At 50.0% G+C, this 18,594-nt stretch overlaps 1 protein-coding gene across 4 annotated transcripts in view; it reads left to right on the forward strand.

Moving 5' to 3' along the window:
* Positions 1-18,594, forward strand: part of DOP1B (DOP1 leucine zipper like protein B) — a 131,004-nt gene that overhangs the window by 92,913 nt on the left and 19,497 nt on the right. For 3 of the 4 annotated variants that reach the window (XR_009737757.1, XM_061424471.1, XM_061424480.1), the window contains exons 22-27: positions 148-270; positions 1,703-1,858; positions 6,621-6,676; positions 9,375-9,479; positions 9,592-9,658; positions 12,002-12,146. Coding sequence is in view for 3 of the 4 variants with exons in the window: in XM_061424471.1 (XP_061280455.1) it covers positions 148-270; positions 1,703-1,858; positions 6,621-6,676; positions 9,375-9,479; positions 9,592-9,658; positions 12,002-12,146 (652 nt within the window). In the remaining variant the exon portion in view is untranslated. The remainder of the gene's footprint in view (positions 1-147; positions 271-1,702; positions 1,859-6,620; positions 6,677-9,374; positions 9,480-9,591; positions 9,659-12,001; positions 12,147-18,594) is intronic. The other variant, XM_061424491.1, reaches the window with a different exon arrangement.

The raw sequence follows: 18,594 nt of genomic DNA on the forward strand, positions 1-18,594 counted from the left end.
CCTACCCCGCCGCCCCCAGACCCCAGCATAATGCCCACTACACTAAGACAAAAGCTCCCAAGGTCACAGGTGCTAGTGGTGAAGTGCATGGTCCACTGGAGCCCTGACTGTGCTCTCACTCATCGTTTTTCTGTTTTGTTTTTTAAGACCATACGACAAAAAATTTTAGACTTCTTGAACCCCTTGACAGCGCCTCTTGGAGTTCAGCTGACAGCAGCAGTTGCAGCCGTGTGGAGCAGGAAGAAGGGAAAACGCCACAGTAAGACAAAGGTAAAGCCCGAAACCGAAGCCACACGCGGACGGCCCCGTGGGATCTAGAGGTGACCCCAGAGGCCGCCAGGGGAGACCTCGGAGGCGGCCCCCCCCCACCGTGTTAAACTCGTGACGTCATCGTCTAGCTGTGCCTGTTACAGCGAGGTGGGGGGAGGGAGTGGAGCCCACCCAACCTCTGTTCTCTTCTCTTCCTACCGTACAATGGGTATATCGTACTTTTCATTTAACATTTTAATCTACTGTCTAATAGTGTACTTCCAAGAATGTATCTAACGTGTACATTTCAAAGAACAACACCATTGGGGGACCTGCCCCCCAGCCTAAGAAGTGGTTCCTCATTCTACCCGTGAGGACCCCTGGGGGTCCCTCCTTGGTTATAGTACCTTCTAAAAGCTTTCTTTTTCTTTTTTTTTCAAACCAATCTTTTTAAAGACTTTCTCTTTCTGGGCAGTTTTAAGTTCCCAGCAGAATGAGAGAAGGGTATAGAGATTTTCCCTACTCCCCTGCCCCCACACATGCACCTCCCCACCCCCATCAACATTCCCCCCACCCCCACCCAGAGAGGTATGCTTGTCACAGTTGCTGAACCTCCACTGACACAGTCACAGTTGACATTTGGCTTTTTTTAATTTATGAGAATAATACTCGTTCGTGATGGTAAAGGAATCATCGCATTCCTCTGCCAAGACTTTGGTTTACATTTTGCCTAAGTGTTCTCCACCAACTGGTCCATCACAAGGTCCTGCCAGGAGCTTGGTCTCCTGTTTCTGTAAATCCAGCACGGGCTTCACCCTCGGTTCTGTCCATGGTCCATGTAGGTTCCTGCCCGGTACCTCTTCAGAGCGTCTGCCCCACCCCCGGGCACTGGCTCGGTGACCAGTGTGGACCCCATTACCCGAGGAGGCAGGAGAGGCTGGTGGTCCAGGCCACCCAGCTTAGCACCTGTGGGGTCTTCCCTGGCGAGGACCCTCGTACTTCCAAGGGCAGGCTCCCACCCCCATGTTGATCATCAAAACCCACCTCCCATGCCAGGACTTTCCTTCCTTGGCCAGCTTCTGTGAACCTGGTTTTCCTGTTTCACTTGCTGTCCTCCTACTCTGGGGGCTGGCTCTGGATAATCAGCCTGTTTCCTTCAAGTTAATACTATGTTTCCAACACTCTTTCTCAGCTTGAACTCATAAAGACCAGAGCAATTGCCTGTCACTGGCTATGCCTTTTATTCCTCATCTGTATCATATACTGATTACATTCCTGTGATTAAAAGCTTTTTTTTTTTTTTTAACCTTACTCTTCTTCCTACCAATACAGTCCTTTACCTAATATTCCTTTAAATATTTGTTTCAAAGATTAAAACACATCTCTTCCTCCAGGAGCAAGTATCACAGAGTGCTTGCTGGGAGTCCTGCTTATTTTTGTTGTCTCTCTCAAGGAACGGTCCTCTTCTCGGCAGATCGTTCCAGCGGCCAGCACGTCCCAGTTGACCCTAGTGGATCTGATCTGTGCACTGAGCACCCTGCAGACGGACTCGGTGCTGCACCTGGTGAAGGAGGTGGTGAAGCACCCGCCGCAGATCCGCGGGGATGAGGTCAGGAGCCTGGGGGGCCTCAGATGAACGCAGGAGTCTTCCAGTCCACATTGTATAGATGGCGTCTGGGAGGGAAACAAAGGTTGCAGGAGCACCAGGGAATTCAAGGGGCTGTAAAAGGGAGGTGTTCTCGCCGGACTTTGTGGAGATGTATGAGACATGCTCCACGGACTCCCGTCTTGAGGTGCAAACCACCTGAGGGGACGGACTTCCATCCTTACAGCCCACTGCAGAGCACTCTGCCCAGTAGTGGTTCTGTTTTCTGCAATGTACTTTGTTTATTTGACTGCACTGGGTCTTAGCTGCATCTTGCAGGATCTTTCATTGCAGGCACACGGGCCCTCTGGTTGTGGCACTTGGGCTCAGCAGTTGCGGCACACAGGCTTAGTTGCTCCGAGGCAGGTGGGATCTTAGTTCCCCAGACCAGGGATTGAACCCACGTCTCTTGCATTCTCAACTACTGGACCACCAGTGAAATCCCCGTAGTGGTTCTTATCAAGGGCCTGCTGTGCGCCAAATCAAATAAATCTAGAAAGAGGAAATGGCACTTGGCTTGCAGGAACTTGCAGCCTAAAAAGCATCAAAGATAAGCAAAGCCAGACGCTGGTTAAAGGTAGAAAAGACCGACTTCATTCAGTAGCTCCAGCAGTAGGTGGAAGAGGTGCGATCAGTTCCAGCTTGTGCAGAGGTGAGTGGGTATTTTATGGGGAGGATGAATAGAAAGGGTGAAGGGCAGAGCTTCAGCAGAGTCAGGGGAGTGGAAAGCTACAAACAAGCGCGAAAGGGCTTGGTGAGTGTAATGAGAGCATAGTTACAGACCGTGTTGTGAAAGGTTGGTTCCTATGCTCCCCAGGATCCTGGGAGATAGGGGCCCTGTCTTTCTTGATGATATTTTAAAGGGATGGCTACCAGGTCCTTGGGAAAGACATTCCTGGGTTGGAGAAGAGGCATTCACATCCCAGAGGGACAGAGGAAGGATTTGTAACCATAAGCTTTTCCTAATAAATGCTCGAAGGAGGGGTCTTCAGGAACGTATCAGGACTTGGCCGAACACACAGCAGATTCCTTCTGAGGCCGTGAGCTTTCTCATTTTAAGGGGGTCGAGGTCATCTCCCTAGGACACAGCCTTGAGCTGCTGGGAACCGTAGTAGTGTTTGCTCAAGTCTTAGTTTGTGGTGTGGATGGAATCGTTCGTGCTGAAGGTACAACCTTGTAGATCAAGGTTGAGGCTTGGTCAAGATGAGGGCTCAGAGGAGCCTGGCTAAGGACTTCCCTGGCAGTCCAGTGGTTAGGACTCTCCACTTTCACTGCTGAGGGTCCCAGTTCAGTGCCTGGTCGGGGAACTAAGATCTCACAAGCCGTGCTGTGTGGCTGACAAAAAACAAACCCTGAGACTTCTCCAGCTTAAGACTCCCTGCTATCCAATGCAGGGCACCTGGGTTTGATCCCTAGTCAGGGAGCTGAATTCAACATGACCCTGAGCAAACTCCAGGAGATAGGGAAGGCTGGTGTGCTGTAGTCCAAGGTCACCAAGAGTTAGACGTGACTTAGCCACTGAACAACAGCAGTAAAGGGAACTAGATCCCGTAGGATGCAACTAAAGCTTCCACATGCCAGAATTAAGACCTGGAGCAGCCAAACAAACAAATATTTTAAAAATACAAAAAGCAGAGGGGCCTGACTAAACTAGGTCAAGAAGAGCATCTTTGTCCATGGGCAAGTTAAAAGTTTGCATAATTTTTGTCAAAGTACAAAATGCACACCAGAGGACTTAACTCATACTGGAGATTCTGAGAAAGCAGAGCTTTCATCTGGCTGCAGGGATGTCAGTGGTCTTTGAATGGTGACGTGATTGAACCACAAAGCTCCTATAGTTTTTCTGCCCAATTTCTGCATAGCAGTTGAGGGAGCTTTTTTACTGCTTAGACACCTTTTCATTTACGTACAGTGGTTTTGCAATAGAACAGACTCTATGGTTTTACGCCTGAGAGGTCTTTGATTTCACCAAAGCAGACTTCTTCATTGAAAGTGTTGGAGCTATTTTGTTCTGAATTAATTTGATAGAAACCAGGGATTTGTTCTGACCTTGAAATAATTGTCCTCTCTCAGGTAATTTCAGATGATATCGTCAGAAACACTCTTAAGAATAATTCCCTAAATGAAAATTAATGGAATGGGCCAAGCGATCACTAAAAAATAGTTTTAATTCAAACTGATATTTGTATACCAGAGCCGGTTGGAGAAGGCAATGGCACCCTACTCCAGTGCTCTTGCCTGGAAAATCCCATGGACGGAGGAGCCTGGTAGGCTGCAGTCCATGGGGTCGCTAAGAGTCAGACACGACTGAGCAACTTCACTTTCACTTTCATGCATTGGAGAAGGAAATGGCAACCCACTCCAGTGTTCTTGCCTGGAGAATCCCAGGGATGGGGGAGCCTGGTGGGCTGCCACCTATGGGGTCGCACAGAGTCGGACACGACTGAAGCGACTTAGCAGCAGCAGCAGCCAAAAAGTAGAAATAACCCATCAGCAGATGAGTGGATAAACACAGGGAGGTCTATACACATGCAGTGGATTATGACTCAGCCTTGAAAAGGAAGGAAATTCTGACATACGCTATACCATGGATGAACCTTAACAGCGTTATGCTAAGGGGAATAAGTCAGTCCAAAAGGACAATATTGCATGATTCCACTTATATGGGGTACCCAGGAGTGGTCCAGTCCACAGAGACAGAAAAGAGAAAGATAGTTACTAGAAGCTGGGGGAGGAGGGAATGGGCTTGGTGTGTAATGGGGACTGAGTTTCACTCTGTGAAGATGAAATAGTTCTGATGAATGGTGATCATAGTTGCCCAACAGTAGCAGTGAATGTCCTGAATGCCCTTGTCCTGTACCCTTAAAAATGTTTTACGTGGTAAATTTTGTCAAATACATTTTACCAAAATTTTATAACAAATAAATCTTGCTCTTAGATATTAAAGTCATAGCACAAAGGGTGGTGAACAAAAGCTAAACCTTGAAATCAGAGAAGCGTTCACCCATTTTCCCCGCAGAGTGAGAAAACTGACCAGGAATACCTTTAGCAGTGTTTACAGCTCCGCCTGCCTTGCAGGAGACCCCTCCACTCGGGGCGCCTCCTCTGAAAGGGCCCGTGGCTCAGGGTCACCCTCTGCAGAAATGTCCGCGCTGGGAGGAAGGCCTCCAGGGGCCTCTAACCAGTCAGTTACTCTCGGCCCTGGTCGCCTTCCGTCATTCCACGTGTTCATTGAACATCAAGTGTGTGCGTCCACAGTGGGGAATCCTGAAGAGTGACGCCGCCCCCGCCCACAGCCAGCCTGCATTCTAGTTGGGGGAAGGAGATGAGGCAGCCTACAGCTTAACCCCGTGAGGCCAGATCATGGAACCGGCTTAAGGAATCAGATGTAAGATGGCCACGGGAGGCTTCATGGCATCTGCCCTCAGATCTCTTCATGGCCTAGGACTCTTGTTGCTGTGGGGCTTCCCGGGTGGTGCTAGTGGTAAAGAGCCTGCCTGCCAATGCAGGAGGCAGGAGATCCGGAAAGATTCCCCTGGAGGAGGGCACGGCAACCCACTCCAGTATTCTTGCCTGGAAAATCCCTGTGACAGGAGCCAGGCGGGCTACAGTCCACGGGGTCGCAAAGAGTCAGACACGACCAAAGTGACTTAGCACGCACAGCAACTGGTTGCCTTTTACCCTTTTTTAAAAAGTATTTATTTATTTATTTCCTGTGGGCATCGAGTCTTAGTTGCGGCACGCGGGATCTTTCGCTGCAGCGCACAGGCACCTTAGGTACAGCACTGAGGCGTTGTCACCCTGCAGCACTTGGGATCTTGGTTCCCTGAGCAGGGATGGAACCCACGTCCCCTGCATTAGAAGGCAGGTTCCTAACCACTGCATGGCTGGCAGGAAGGTCCTGCCTTTTACTCTTGAACGTGAATGTTCACATAACAGACCTTGGATTGGCATTTATAACTCCAAGCAGGTTGAGGTGGCTGGAGACTGGCCTTCCCCGCTGCTGGTCAGTCCCTCCGAATGATATCCCGGCTACAGCCATGGGGGAGCTGGCCCTGCGACAGACAGCTTCATGCAGGGTGCAGGTGCTTTCCCGCTTTGTTCCTTCAGTACTTGATCTACAAGCGTCTGCAAATCCTGGGCTTAAAAATAAAACCAAAAGACATCATCTGGCCAACTGGCTTTTGACTTTTTGAATAACAAAGTTGCCTTTGTGGTTAGTTTAATTGGCTTAACTTCTATAACTGACAAATAGAAGGGGGAAAAATATGTGTTTTGAAAACCTATTTCCAAGTAATTCCAGCCATTTGGGACGTAGGGAAGTTGTCTGAGCTGTCTGGGGGAAATTCCCGGAGCTAAGTATTCGCATTTGGCGTTGTCTGTAGCTCGACACAGGCTCCTGAGGCCACCAGCTTTGTGTCTGAGGAGATTCAGTCGTTATGCCAACTATTGCTTAAATACTTGCTGAAAGTCTGGGGTGAGAAGTAGGTAAATGTGGGAAAGGACTGGGAGTCTGATGAACAGGGACCTAAGGATGTGGGCCATCACAGGGTACGTTTGCTTTTATTTCACTGAGATCCTTTATATTATTATATTCAGAAGACTCCCGGAGCTGGAAACCTTTGATTTGTTAGCAGATAGAACCTGTTTGGTTTCTGTATTTGAATTCTTGTCTTAGCCTTATTTCCTCCCACTTTGGAGTAATTAGCTGTGCTTTAATTTTCAGAAATCACCCCTGGTGGATGTCCCCGTGTTGCAGTTTTGCTATGCGTTCATCCAAAGGTAACGCAGCTCCCTCAAAGGCATTTCTCAATTATAGATGCTGTTGCAGTGGTTTTAAGTAACTACTCTGGATTGTCCTCCTTTTTTTCTTTTAACTGAAGTGCTGTTGATTTACAGTGTCGTGTTAGTTTCAGGTGTACGGCACAGTGACTCAGTTTGATATAGGTGTGTGTGTGTGTGTGTGTGCCTTTTCAAATGCTTTTTCATTACAAGTTATAAGATGTTGCGTACAGTTCCCTGTGCTTTACAGTGGGTCCTTATTGTTTACCTGTTTTGTATACAGTAGTGTGTCTATGTTAATCCCAACTTATTCTTTATCCCTCCCTGCCTCCACCCGTGTGTTTCTTGATTACTGGAGAGCCTTAGTTCAGAAAGTATCTGTGTGTTACTAACCCAGCCGTGTCCAACTCTGTGTGACCCCATGGACTGTAGCCTGCCAAGCTCCTCTGTCTGTGGGATTCTCCAGGCAAGAATACTGGAGTGGCGTTGCCATTCTCCTCCTCCAGGGGATCTTGCCGACCTGGGGATCTGAGAGGTGTCCTAATTCCCTCTCAGGCCATCGGACACCCCGCCAGTCTCACTTTTTCCTTCTGTAAAGAGTGAATCTGACATCTTCAAGTCTATGTGCTGTATCTTGAACACTTTGTCAGCACAGCTTTGTGTGAGACCTGGTAAACTTCAGAATAAACAGTTTGCATTACCTTGATAACCAAAAAAAAGAGGAATTTTAAGAACCTCTTTTAGGAAAAGAAGTGACTGTTTTGGATGCTCTCCTCAGTGCTTTGCTGTGTTTTCTGCTGGGCGGCTTCATGTCGATGGACTAGAGTTTGAGCAAGCTCTGGGGGTTGGTGATGGACAGGGAAGCCTGGCGTGCTGCAGTCCATGGGGTTGCAAAGAGACACGACTGAGCGACTGAACTGAACTGAGGTTTCTGCGTGGGTTCACTGAGCTGAACACCCATCTGCAGGGGTCTCAGCTGCAGTGGTTCCCCAAGTGGCTCTCTACAGGGAGAGAGGACGCTTTGCTGGCCTCCTGAGGCTCTTACGGCAGGTCCTGGATACAGCTCCCAGATGCGTCCACTGTGCGGGGAGGTTAGAGCTGCAGTAACGGGAGTGAAGGGGGTGTAGCCCTATCTCACGGATGCCTCGATAGCCTCACGTGTCTCAGGGGATTCACCTTTAGTAAATTTGACCGAACTCCCTGGCTAACAAGTTCACATTCCATGGTTATTCTGACCCATGACACCCTAGGGTTATAGGAAGGTAGACGGAGGGTCCTAGTCCCAGGAGTCCCCTGGCCCAGGATCGAGTTCAGGCCAGCCATTCACCCTCCAGCACGAGCATCACTGCTCTTTTTTGCTCCAGGAGGGGAAGACGAGCTGGTCCTTTGCTGCTGTTCAGTCACTCAGTCGTGTCCAACTCTTTGCGACCCCATGGACTGCAGCACACCAGGCCTCCCTGTCCTTCACTATCGCCCAGAGTTTACTCAAACTCATGTCCATTGAGTCGGTGATGCCATCCAGCCATCTCATCCTCTGTCGTCCCCTTCTCTCCTGCCTTCAATCTTGCCCAGCATCAGGATCTTTTCAAATGAGTCAGTTCTTCACATCAGGTGACCAAAGTATTGGAGCTTCAGCTTTAGCATCAGTCCTTCCAATGAATATTCAGGATTGATCTCCTTTAGGATTGACTGGTGTGATGTCCAAGGGACCCTCAAGGGTCTTCTCCAACACCACAGTTCAAAAGCATCAATCCTTCGGCGCTCAGCCTTCCTTATGATCCAACGCTCACGTCCATATGTGACCGCAGGAAAAGCCATAGCCTTGACTCTAGGGCCTTTGTTGTTCAGGTCATGTCTCAGCTTTTTAATACATTGTCTAGGTTGATCATAGCTTTTCTTGCAAGAAGCAGGCATCTTTTTAATTTCATGGCTGCAGTCACCATCCTCAGTGATTTTGGAGCCCAAGAAAATAAAGTCTGTCACTGCTTCCACTTTTCCCCATGTCCTTCCTAGTGCTCACTCATACGTGTCATAATCCCAGCAAGTGCCTGCTGCAGTGGCCTGAGTGACATCGTCCAGCGGCCTCAGGGAGGCTGCCTCCTTTCAGGGAGGAGGCCCCACCCAGGACCCTCAGGATGCGGCGAGTCAGGGACCAGCACTCAGCCCTGGGACCCGCTGGCTGCGGCCCAGCTGCCTCCCTGTGTGGTGCAGCGTCACCCCACGGCAACAACCCCGAGTCCTCATTCCCCATGAGGCCTGACCTGAGAGCTACTAAAGATCAGCCTCCTGCTGGGTGACCCCTGACCTCACCTTCTGTGACCTCCCGATGGCTCACTCTGCATTTCCAGTGATGTTAGGGAGGCCAAATGCTAAATGGAGCCCGACAGGCCCAGAGATCCGTCATCCAGTTCAACGCTTTCACTTTATAGACGAGGAAACCAGGAGCGTCTGACCTGTTTAGACAGATGGTTGGTATCCAAACCTCCAAGTTCTTGCCAAAATACCACAATTTAACGCATATGTATTTTAATTTAAGAAGAACAAAACAGGTCAGGCAGATAAGGCATCGTCCTGTGCCTTCTAACCGCCTGCGCCTAAAATGTGCTTATAATAAAACATTTTCATTAGACCTGTTCATGGCTGGATGTTTTTTTCCCTCCTATTTTTTTTGTTGTTGTCTCTTTGTTTTTATTAATAGGCTCCCAGCAACAGCCTTGCAAGAGAACTTCCCTTCGCTGTTGGGCGTGTTGAAGGAGTCCGTGCAGTTGAATCTCGCTCCCCCCGGTTACTTTCTGCTTCTCAGGTACCGTGTTCCTAGCTACTCAACGTTACCGCGTTTTTTTTTCTTCTCCAGGAACATGTATGTTTTCCTTTCTGCTAGCATTCTCATTCTGAAGCCGATTGTCTCTCAACAGCATGCTGAATGACTTTGTGACAAGAACTCCAAACCTGGAGAGCAAGAAGGACCAAAAAGATCTGCAGGTCTGTATGTGCGTGTCCAGTAGGATGGTTCCTCTCCCAGGAGAGCATTGCCCGCCCCCCGCCTTCAGACAATCTCACTGGAGATGATAAACATTAAACATGGGGCAGAACCAGGTCTTAGGTTTGCATGTGTTCCCACATCTGACTCCCTGCATCACTGTCTTCAGAGGACTCGATAGAGTCTCTAGATGATGGTTCTCATGTCAGCCTTGAGCCATCCACCTTGCAATTTTCAAGGCGCCTGCTAGCTTCCTCCTGGACCCCGATGTGTGCAGGCTCACTCTTCAGCATGGCTGGAGCAGTAAATCTGTCTTTATACACAGATTCCCTTCCTTAGAACCTTCCCCCCCTTCTTTTTAAAGCAATTCAGACTTATGGGAAACTTCAAAAACACTGAAAAGCAAAAGTAAAGCTCAGCCACCGGAGAAGGAAAATCTCCTTTGAGTAGAAACCCAGCCAATAAGTAGGATGGAGTGAGAAAAACCAGTATGTTATAACCTTTATAATCATCGAGTGAGGAGCTTTTCGAGTCAAGGCCTTAACTTCTTTTTCAGTGTCTTTTATTCATGTATTTTTGTTGTTGGCGTGTGGTTGCCTCAACATGTCGAGTTAGTTTCTGCTGTAGAGCATGGTGAATTCAGCTGCACATTTACATATGTCCCTTGCATTTCCTTCCTTTGAGTCAAGGTCATTAAACTGTGCTGTGTATCTCACGGCCTTGGCGATACTGCCGCTCCCTGTTGTGACCCCTGGCGTTTGTGAGACCCTGAAGCTCTGGAGCTCTGCGTAAAGCCCAGTGACTCCTTTGGCTCCCCTGGTGGAGGGGAAAGCTCCATCCCAGCGCACGTGCTGCAGCCCAGCCCGTGGTCAGCAGTTCCTACGCCAAGCTGAAAGCCCTCCATCTCGTGCGGCCAGTAGCCTGCCACAGCCCCGTCCCCTCCAGTCCTCCAGGCCGAGCTTTGGCCGTGGCCAGTAAGGCGGCTGGAGGAGCTCGATGGGCCCTTGCGTCCACCCCAGAGGGTCCCAGCCCTCCTGACACTGACCCCTTCCTACTGCTTCCAGGCACCCCAACTTCCCCATCTGCTCACTGCCCTTGAAATGGCAGCTTCTCTTAAGCCCTCAACCCCTTGTCTTGATGTTTTTTTCATATTTATTTTACTGAAGCGTAAGCAGTGCGTGTTAACGTCTGCTGTACAGCACAGTGGCTCAGTTTGCACGTATGTGCATTCTTTCTCCTCTTAGTTTCCATTATGGTTCATCGCAGGATATTGAATACAGCTCCCCTCTGCTCTACAGCAGGACCTCGTCGTCTGTCCATCCTATATATGTAATAGTTTGCATCTGCTGATCCCAGCCTCCTGCTCTGTCCCTCCTGCGCCCCTTCCCCCTTAGCAGCCACAAGTCTGTCCTGTGTGTCTGTGAGTCTGCTTTCTGTTTCCTAGATAGGTTCCGTTGCGTTGTATCATAGATTCCACACGTCAGTGTTATCATCTGACGTGTGTCTTTCTCTGCCTGGCTTCGCTTAGCATGATCATCCCCAGATCCATCCGTCCTTCCACGATCTCCCTTGCTGCCAGCGTCCACGCCTGCCCCTCTGCCCGGGTGCACCGTGGACGGTTCCCTCGGGTGCGCTGCCCCCGTCCCTCCCACCAGGGAGGGACCTACTCTTGCTTCATGCCCGAACACACCTGCTGCACTCCCAGCAGAAGCCAGGACTGCTTACATGTCAGGGATGTGTAGCCCCTCTTAGCTGATGATACCCCATGATACCCGCTCCGCATCTCCACTTGTGTCCCGGCTTCTTGACCGGATTCTGTGCTGAGAGCACTCCTATGCTCTTCACCCTCAAGTCAGTTTGAACTTACTCAGTTTTGTTTCTGGCCATGTTCGTCGAAGGTGCATTTCTAGTACCCGTGGTCCTAAAGAAACCAGAAATCCAACCTGCCAAATGCGTTGTGCCGCTGTGACTTCCTGTGTATCCGTTTTACCTACTGACCGTAGAGCAGCCACAGCTCAACGTATGGCTGCTGAGCCCTTGTAATGTGGCTTGCCTGAACTGAACATGCTGTAAGCATAAAACACACATCAGGTTTAAAAGACTTAGACCAAAGAAGCATGCCGAATCTCACTAATAATTTTTTATTGGTTATATGTTGAGACTACTTTGGATGTATCAAGATGCACACTGTGAACTTGTTTCTTCTTTTAAGGTAGCTGCTCGAAGACTTCATTACCTGTATGCTTCATAGCCGTGACTTGCATTATACTTCTGTCGGATGGTGCTACCTTAGGCACTTAAGACTCTCTTAACTTCCTTTCCTCTTTTCTCTCGGTTCCTCTCAGGAAGTCACTCAAAAAATTCTGGAAGCTGTTGGGAACATTGCTGGGTCTTCCTTAGAACAAACCAGCTGGCTGAGCAGGAACTTGGAAGTGAAGGCCCAGCCTCAGATCTCTCTAGAAGAATCCGATGCTGAGGAAGACTTGCACGGTGGGTGTATATGGCTCAGAAAGTAATGCCTGCTGCAAGGTTGTGGGTCTCTCTCTGCATTAAAAATCATCTGGCTTTGCTTCTTACAAAATAAGTTGTAGTATCATAAACATAAGTTGTAGTAAAATGAACAGTAGAATTCCACTGGAAGGATCCCAAGTGACCCATGCTACCGTGTTCAGCCTTCCATGAGCCTAGATGAGGGTCCTGGGAGATAACTTCCCAAGATAATTTGCATGGACTCAGTGGTAGAAATCTTTGTGAGGTAAAGAATAGGGAGAATGCATGTGTTTTTTTTGTTGTTGTTTGTTCGTTTTATGGAGCCGTGGAAAGAAAACTTAGTAAACCAGCTCACCGTTGTCAAGCAGTTGATGTATTTCATTTCTGGCCTGCCTTCCAGAAATCCTTGTATTTGGTCATTGCCCAGGTCATTAAGATTTTATCACGGCAGTCACACACAGTAGGCACACCCCAGCCTTATCATTAGTTATAACTTCCTAGGCAAATGGTCGGGAGACTCTCAAAGGAGACTCATCTCTTTATTTGGAGGACCACTGACCAGCCAGAAACCCCCGAGGGGTCTGAATTAAATGCCACAGTGTGGACTGTCAGTTGCTGGTGCCCTAAAGACCACCGGGTGAATCTGTCAGTCAGGCACATCTCAGGTTATTGGATCCGCTGCAGCAAGGGAGACGCTTGGCTGAGTCAGAGGGGTGTCTCAGCAGGGGACACGTGGGGAAGATGGTCGGGGGCTGTGGGGCATAGGTCGAGTTGTCTGTAGCAGATGTTTCAAGGTGGGTACTGGGTGGAGTTAGTGATCAGATACCTCTGCACTGGTGTGCACAGTGCTAGGCGGGGGCCCGTAAGTGAATCTTCATGAACACGCTGCTTGTTTTGATAAGTGAGCTGCTTTAGTTGGTTTAGTCTTTCTTTCAGGATTAGGCATATCTTGGAGCAAGTATTAATAATTACTGTTGCAAGTTCTCAGTATTATTTAATACACAGACACTATGCCCAGTCCCGACATTGCTCAGCACTAGATAAGAAAATTGGGCTCCCCTGAGAGCTCAGCTGGCAAAGAATCCGCCTGCAATGCAGGAGACCCCAGTTCGATTCCTGGGTCGGGAAGATCCACTGGAGGAGGGATAGGCTACCCACTCCAGTATTCTTGGGCTTCCCTGGTGGCTCAGCTGGTAAAGAATCCCCCTGCGATGTGGGAGACCTGGGTTCGATCCCTGGGTTGGGAGGATCCCCTGGAGAAGGGCAAGGCTACCGACTCCAGGATTCCGGCCTGGAGAAGTCCATGGGCTGAACAGTCATGGGCTCGCAAAGAGCTGGACACGACTGAGAGCTGGGCACGACTGAGCGCTGGACACGACTGAGCGCTGGACACGACTGAGCGCTGGACACGACTGAGAGCTGGGCACGACTGAGCGCTGGACACGACTGAGCGCTGGACACGACTGAGCGCTGGACACGACTGAGAGCTGGGCACGACTGAGCGCTGGACACGACTGAGCGCTGGGCACGACTGAGCGCTGGACACGACTGAGCGCCTTGCACTTCACTTTCACCTTTACCTTCCCTCCCATTCTGATGCGACCTCGATCATTATCATTAGCAGTTGTTATAGCAGCAGAAACAAACCTGAATCCACGGGTTTTAACGTACAAAGGACGGCGTGTCAAGAAATCTGGGCTCTTTGCTCTTGCAAGTAGCAGAAACCCACTCCAGGAGGACAGAAGCGCAGCAGCACAGGGAGTTCTGGCTCACACGCATGAAATGCCCACACGTGCTCTCCGTGTCTGGTTTTGAGGGCAGAGTGGGAACCAGGTGTTCAGACGCAGTTCATCAAATCTTGTGCGGGCGTTCTGGTTGGTTCTTCCTGGTCTGCGGCTGGCCCAGTAGCGGGCAGGAAGGGCTCATGTCCTGGAGCCCCGAGAAGCGGTCTCCCACCCAAGAGGGGCATCTCTTCCCAGGAGGAGAAGGGATGGCGTTGGACAGACGTTTAAATCATGGTGCCCCGTTCCATCACTTCCACCGTATTTATTTGACAGCTAGCTTTGCGGTTTACGTAAGAAAAATAATTGCACTTTACTCTGTACTGAAGATCCTGAAGCTAGTGTGCTATCGTTTGCTAACGTAAACCAACAATTATGTCTTCTCAGGCTATGGCTCTGATTATAGGTGTGGTTCTAGGGAAGGAGAGTCTGTGCCTCTCCTTGACTCCTTTGCTCTCAGTTACTGTGCCGTAGTTTGCGGTGTAAGGGTTAAACTGCCTCTTTAATCCTGGCGTGCTGCAGTCCGTGGGGCCGCAGAGAGTCAGACATGACTGAGCGACTGAACAGCCACCAACAGCTCAGCTGAACTGTGTCAAATGTTACTGGGCCTGACTTTTTTGCCGTCGTTAGATTTAACCTCAAGACAGTAATGTAGTAAAATAATTATCTGATTTTTTTATTTAAGAAAAGAAATCGTAGGACTTCCCGTTGGCTCAGTGTTTAAGACTCGGCGCTCCCAATGCAGGACGCATGGGTCTGGTGCCTGGTTGGGCAACCAAGACCCTACAGTGCGACATAAAAAGAAAAAAAAAAATCATAGAATTTCAAAGCAGAAATGACTTGGAGGCTTCTTAATGAGCAATTTGGGTAAACTCCGGGAGTTGGTAATGGACAGGGAGGCCTGACGTGCTGCAGTCCATGGGGTCGCAATGAGTCGGACACGACAGAGCGACTGAACTGAACTAATTATAATTAGCAAACTGTAGAGTATCAAAAGAGTCTCTGGATCATAACTATTTTTTATTTCAGTCTTGAACAAACTAAGGATGCTGGCCATATCAAGCATGAAACAGAATGAGGCTTCAAATGATGTGCTTTTTTCGGCTTGGAGTCTTTATGCATGCAGCAGACATGCAGGGTGTTCCGTGTATATTTGAGTCTGGTGTGTGCCACGCACCGTGTTCTAGACGCTGGTGCTCCAGCAGCAAACAGAATGAACAGGGTCTCTGCTGTTGTGGGGGTGACATGGAAGGTGATGGTCCAGAGTAAATTAACAAAGGTATCTTTAAGTTCTTCTGGAAATGCAAAGTCATTCCAAATTTTTATGTATATATATATATATATATTTTTTTTTAATGGGAGTGGGGCAGGGTTCACTGTAGATGTTACAGAACATGTCCCCCACGGAACTGACAGTTGTGCAGAGAAAGGAAAGATAAAGTGGGGTGGGCGGGGACTTCCTTGGTGGTCCAGTGGTTGCGTGTCCATCTGCCAGTGCAGGGGGCAGGGATTCCATCCCTGGTCAGGGAGCTTAAGAGCCCACCTGCCTCAGGACAACTAAGCCTGTGCACCACAACTGCCGAAGCCTGCACACTGCAACGAAGCGAGAAGTGTTAGTGTCTCAGTCACGTCTGACCCTTTGTGACCCCATGGGCTGTAGCCCGCCAGGCTCCTCTGTCCATGGATTTCTCCCGGCAAGAACACTGGAGTGGGTTGCCATGCCCTCCTCCAGGGGATCTTCCTGACCCAGGGATCGAACCCAGGTCTCCTCCCTGGCAGGCAGTTGGATCGTGAGCCACCAGGGAAGCCCACCACAACAGAGAGGAACCCCCAGTTGCTGCAGCTAGGGAAAATCCGTGCACAGCAGCAAAGACCCAGCACAGCCAAAAATAAAAGATAAGAAGGCGAGCATGCAGAGACCTAAGAAGGCGCTTCCCAGGGTGGGGGGGCAGGGATGGCAAACCCTTGGGCTGGGAGTGGGCTGAGACCGAGAAACCTCGAGACCAGCCCTCTGGGAGCCTACCGAGCAGTCAGCCGAGGTCCGAGAGAGCGCGGGGGAGGAGGGCCATGGGGCTCGAGGCTGAGCTCGCCTTGGGGCTTGGCCGTCCGCCCGCTTGCTGCGGGAAGCAATTCAAGTGTTTGGAGCAGTGACAGGATCAGACTGAGTTTTCAGAAAACATCAGTGTGGCGGCTGGGAGCAACGTGGGCCGCAGCCACCCAGAACAGAAACCAGAGGTTCAGACAGAAGGCTCTCATGGTGCTTCGGGCGCAGCTGACACTGAATCAGAGGCATGGGCGCTAGAATTCAGTGGGCCGGTGGGAGGGCAGGGTCCCCGGAACCGGCTGATGGACTGGGACGCGGGAGTCACCAAAAGGCACTCAAGGGTGACTGCGGGTTTTGCAGGAACATCTGGGGGGTGGGAAATGGAGCCTGGGTTTGCGTGGCCATATTAAATCTTGAGATGGTCTGGGAAAGAGTCGGGAAAGGTCACTGGGGTAGGTTGAGAAACCGAGAAAACGTCGAGTCATGGAAACTATGAAGGAGAGTGTTTCCAGAAGGAGGGAGGAGGCACACTCGTGGTTGGTGAGAAGGCTGCTGAGAAGCAGTGTGAGATAAGGACGCAGGCTCTCTGGACCCGGCTGGGGGTCATGGCATGCTGGGATTAAGGGGCATAAAGGACTGAGATGAGAAGGACCTGGCCGTGGGTGTTGATAACCCACTGAGGCTTAATCATCAGCGGGACAGGAATGAAGTACTGAATGCATGCTCAGTGGTGTCCGGCTCTTTGAGACCCTATGGACTGCAGCCCATATGCTAACCCTACTACAGAGCGGTGGTGGTGTAGTCGCTAAGTCATGTCTGACCCTTTGTGACCCCGTGGACTATAGTCCACCAGGCTCCTCTGTCCAGGGGATTCTCCAGGCAAGGATACTGGAGTGGGTTGCCATTTCCCTATCCAGGGGATCTTCCCAACCCAGGAATCGAACCCGGGTCTCCTGCATCATAGGCAGATTCTTTACCAACTGAGCTACAGGGAACCCCATAGAGAACCGCCCCCATCCCCGCAATGTCCCTCGGTGCTATGCTGCCTTCCCCACTTGCCAACGTAATTCTCCAAGAGGCTCCTCTGTCCATGGGATTCTCCAGGCAAGAATACTGGAGTGGGTTGCCATTTCCTTCTCCAGGGATCATCCTGACCCAGGGATCAAACCTGCATTCCCTGCACTGCAGGCAGATTCCGTACCACTTGAGCCATCAGGGAAGTCCTAATGAAGTAGTACTAAGGACCAAAGAATATCGTTTATTTGGCTTATTTTTCAGTTAGAGTTCGTCGAAGCATATTTGTATGGTGATGGAACAGTGCAGCAGAGTGGTAGGAATCAAGACCAGAAGGTGAAAGGATAGTTAGAAAGTGACGTTTTTCACGGCCATCTGTCCAGTCGCTCAGTCATGTCCGACTCTTTGAGACCCCATGAACCCCATCACACCAGGCCTCCCGGTCCATCACCAACTCTCGGAGTTTACTCAAACTCATGTCCATCGAGTCAGTGATGCCATCCAACCATCTCTTACTCTGTCGTCCCCTTCTCCTCCCGCCTTCAGTCTTTCCCAGCATCAGCTCTTTACAGCCAAAGGGCCAGGGTTAACATGGTAAATGGAATTACTGTTCTTTGACAAGAGCCAGGAACATGTCTATCAAACAGACAAGGCAGAGAACACAGATATCAGTGTTCTAGATTAATAACGCGTGGGGCCAAACCGAGGGAGTTCGCATTTGTTTACATTCATTTTCTGAATGAGATTTGAAGTGAGGCTGCCAGCTGAGAAGGTGCACATGGTGGTGGCTCTGGAGGGAGGAGGTGGATTAGGTTGGAGCGTGAGGAAGCCAGCATAGTGCTGAGATTCACGGGGAAGGTGTATAGTAGCATCAGGTGTTTTTGAGGTTCATGGTCATGAAATAGAGTGAGATCTAGTTCATAGTGGTTTGATTTCTCCAGAGCATTTTGCTGTGTGGAACTAGGCAATCGCTGGGTTTAGCCAAGCTTTGCATGCCTCTGAGTGAGTGCTTCAGGAGGGAGACAGGAGAAAAAGAATGAAGAACGCTCTCAAGGTGGCTGATGGACCACAGGTATGGGTGGGGAGGAAGAGACGCGAAGACTTGGGGGGGTTGATGGCTAGTTAAGGTGGGGTATTGCAGGGGCTGGAGGAAGCTGTCATAGCATCATTCCAGGAATAAGCGAGCAGGTGGAATAAGACACAGTCACGACAGGAGGCCAGAGATGGAGATTTGGGAAGCTGGCGCAGCCACGTGTGTGACGGTGACAGTGGCTGGCTGAGCTGCAGCAAAATAAAAAGATCGCTGAAAAGACTTGCGCAGCTCAGAGGCCAGGGTGACAGGCGCCACCCAAGGGGATGTTGAAGTTGCAAGAATGATGATGGGAAGAGAAGCGGGGAGGAAGATGGTGAGCTGGTGCTAAGCAAAGGTTTTCAGTTGCTGAAACTGAACACGTGAGAAGAGAAGAATATGTGACACATACTTAACACGCGTAATCAGCGTGAAAGGTGGAGACTCGTGACTCACGTTCACGTGATGCTTTGGGGGCATAAGATGGATGGATGGTGACCAATCCATCTTGAGTTTGTTTTTTTTTTTTTGGCTGTTTGG

This window comes from Bos javanicus, chromosome 1 (genome assembly GCF_032452875.1).
Source record: "Bos javanicus breed banteng chromosome 1, ARS-OSU_banteng_1.0, whole genome shotgun sequence".
NCBI classification, from domain to species: Eukaryota; Metazoa; Chordata; class Mammalia; order Artiodactyla; family Bovidae; genus Bos; species Bos javanicus.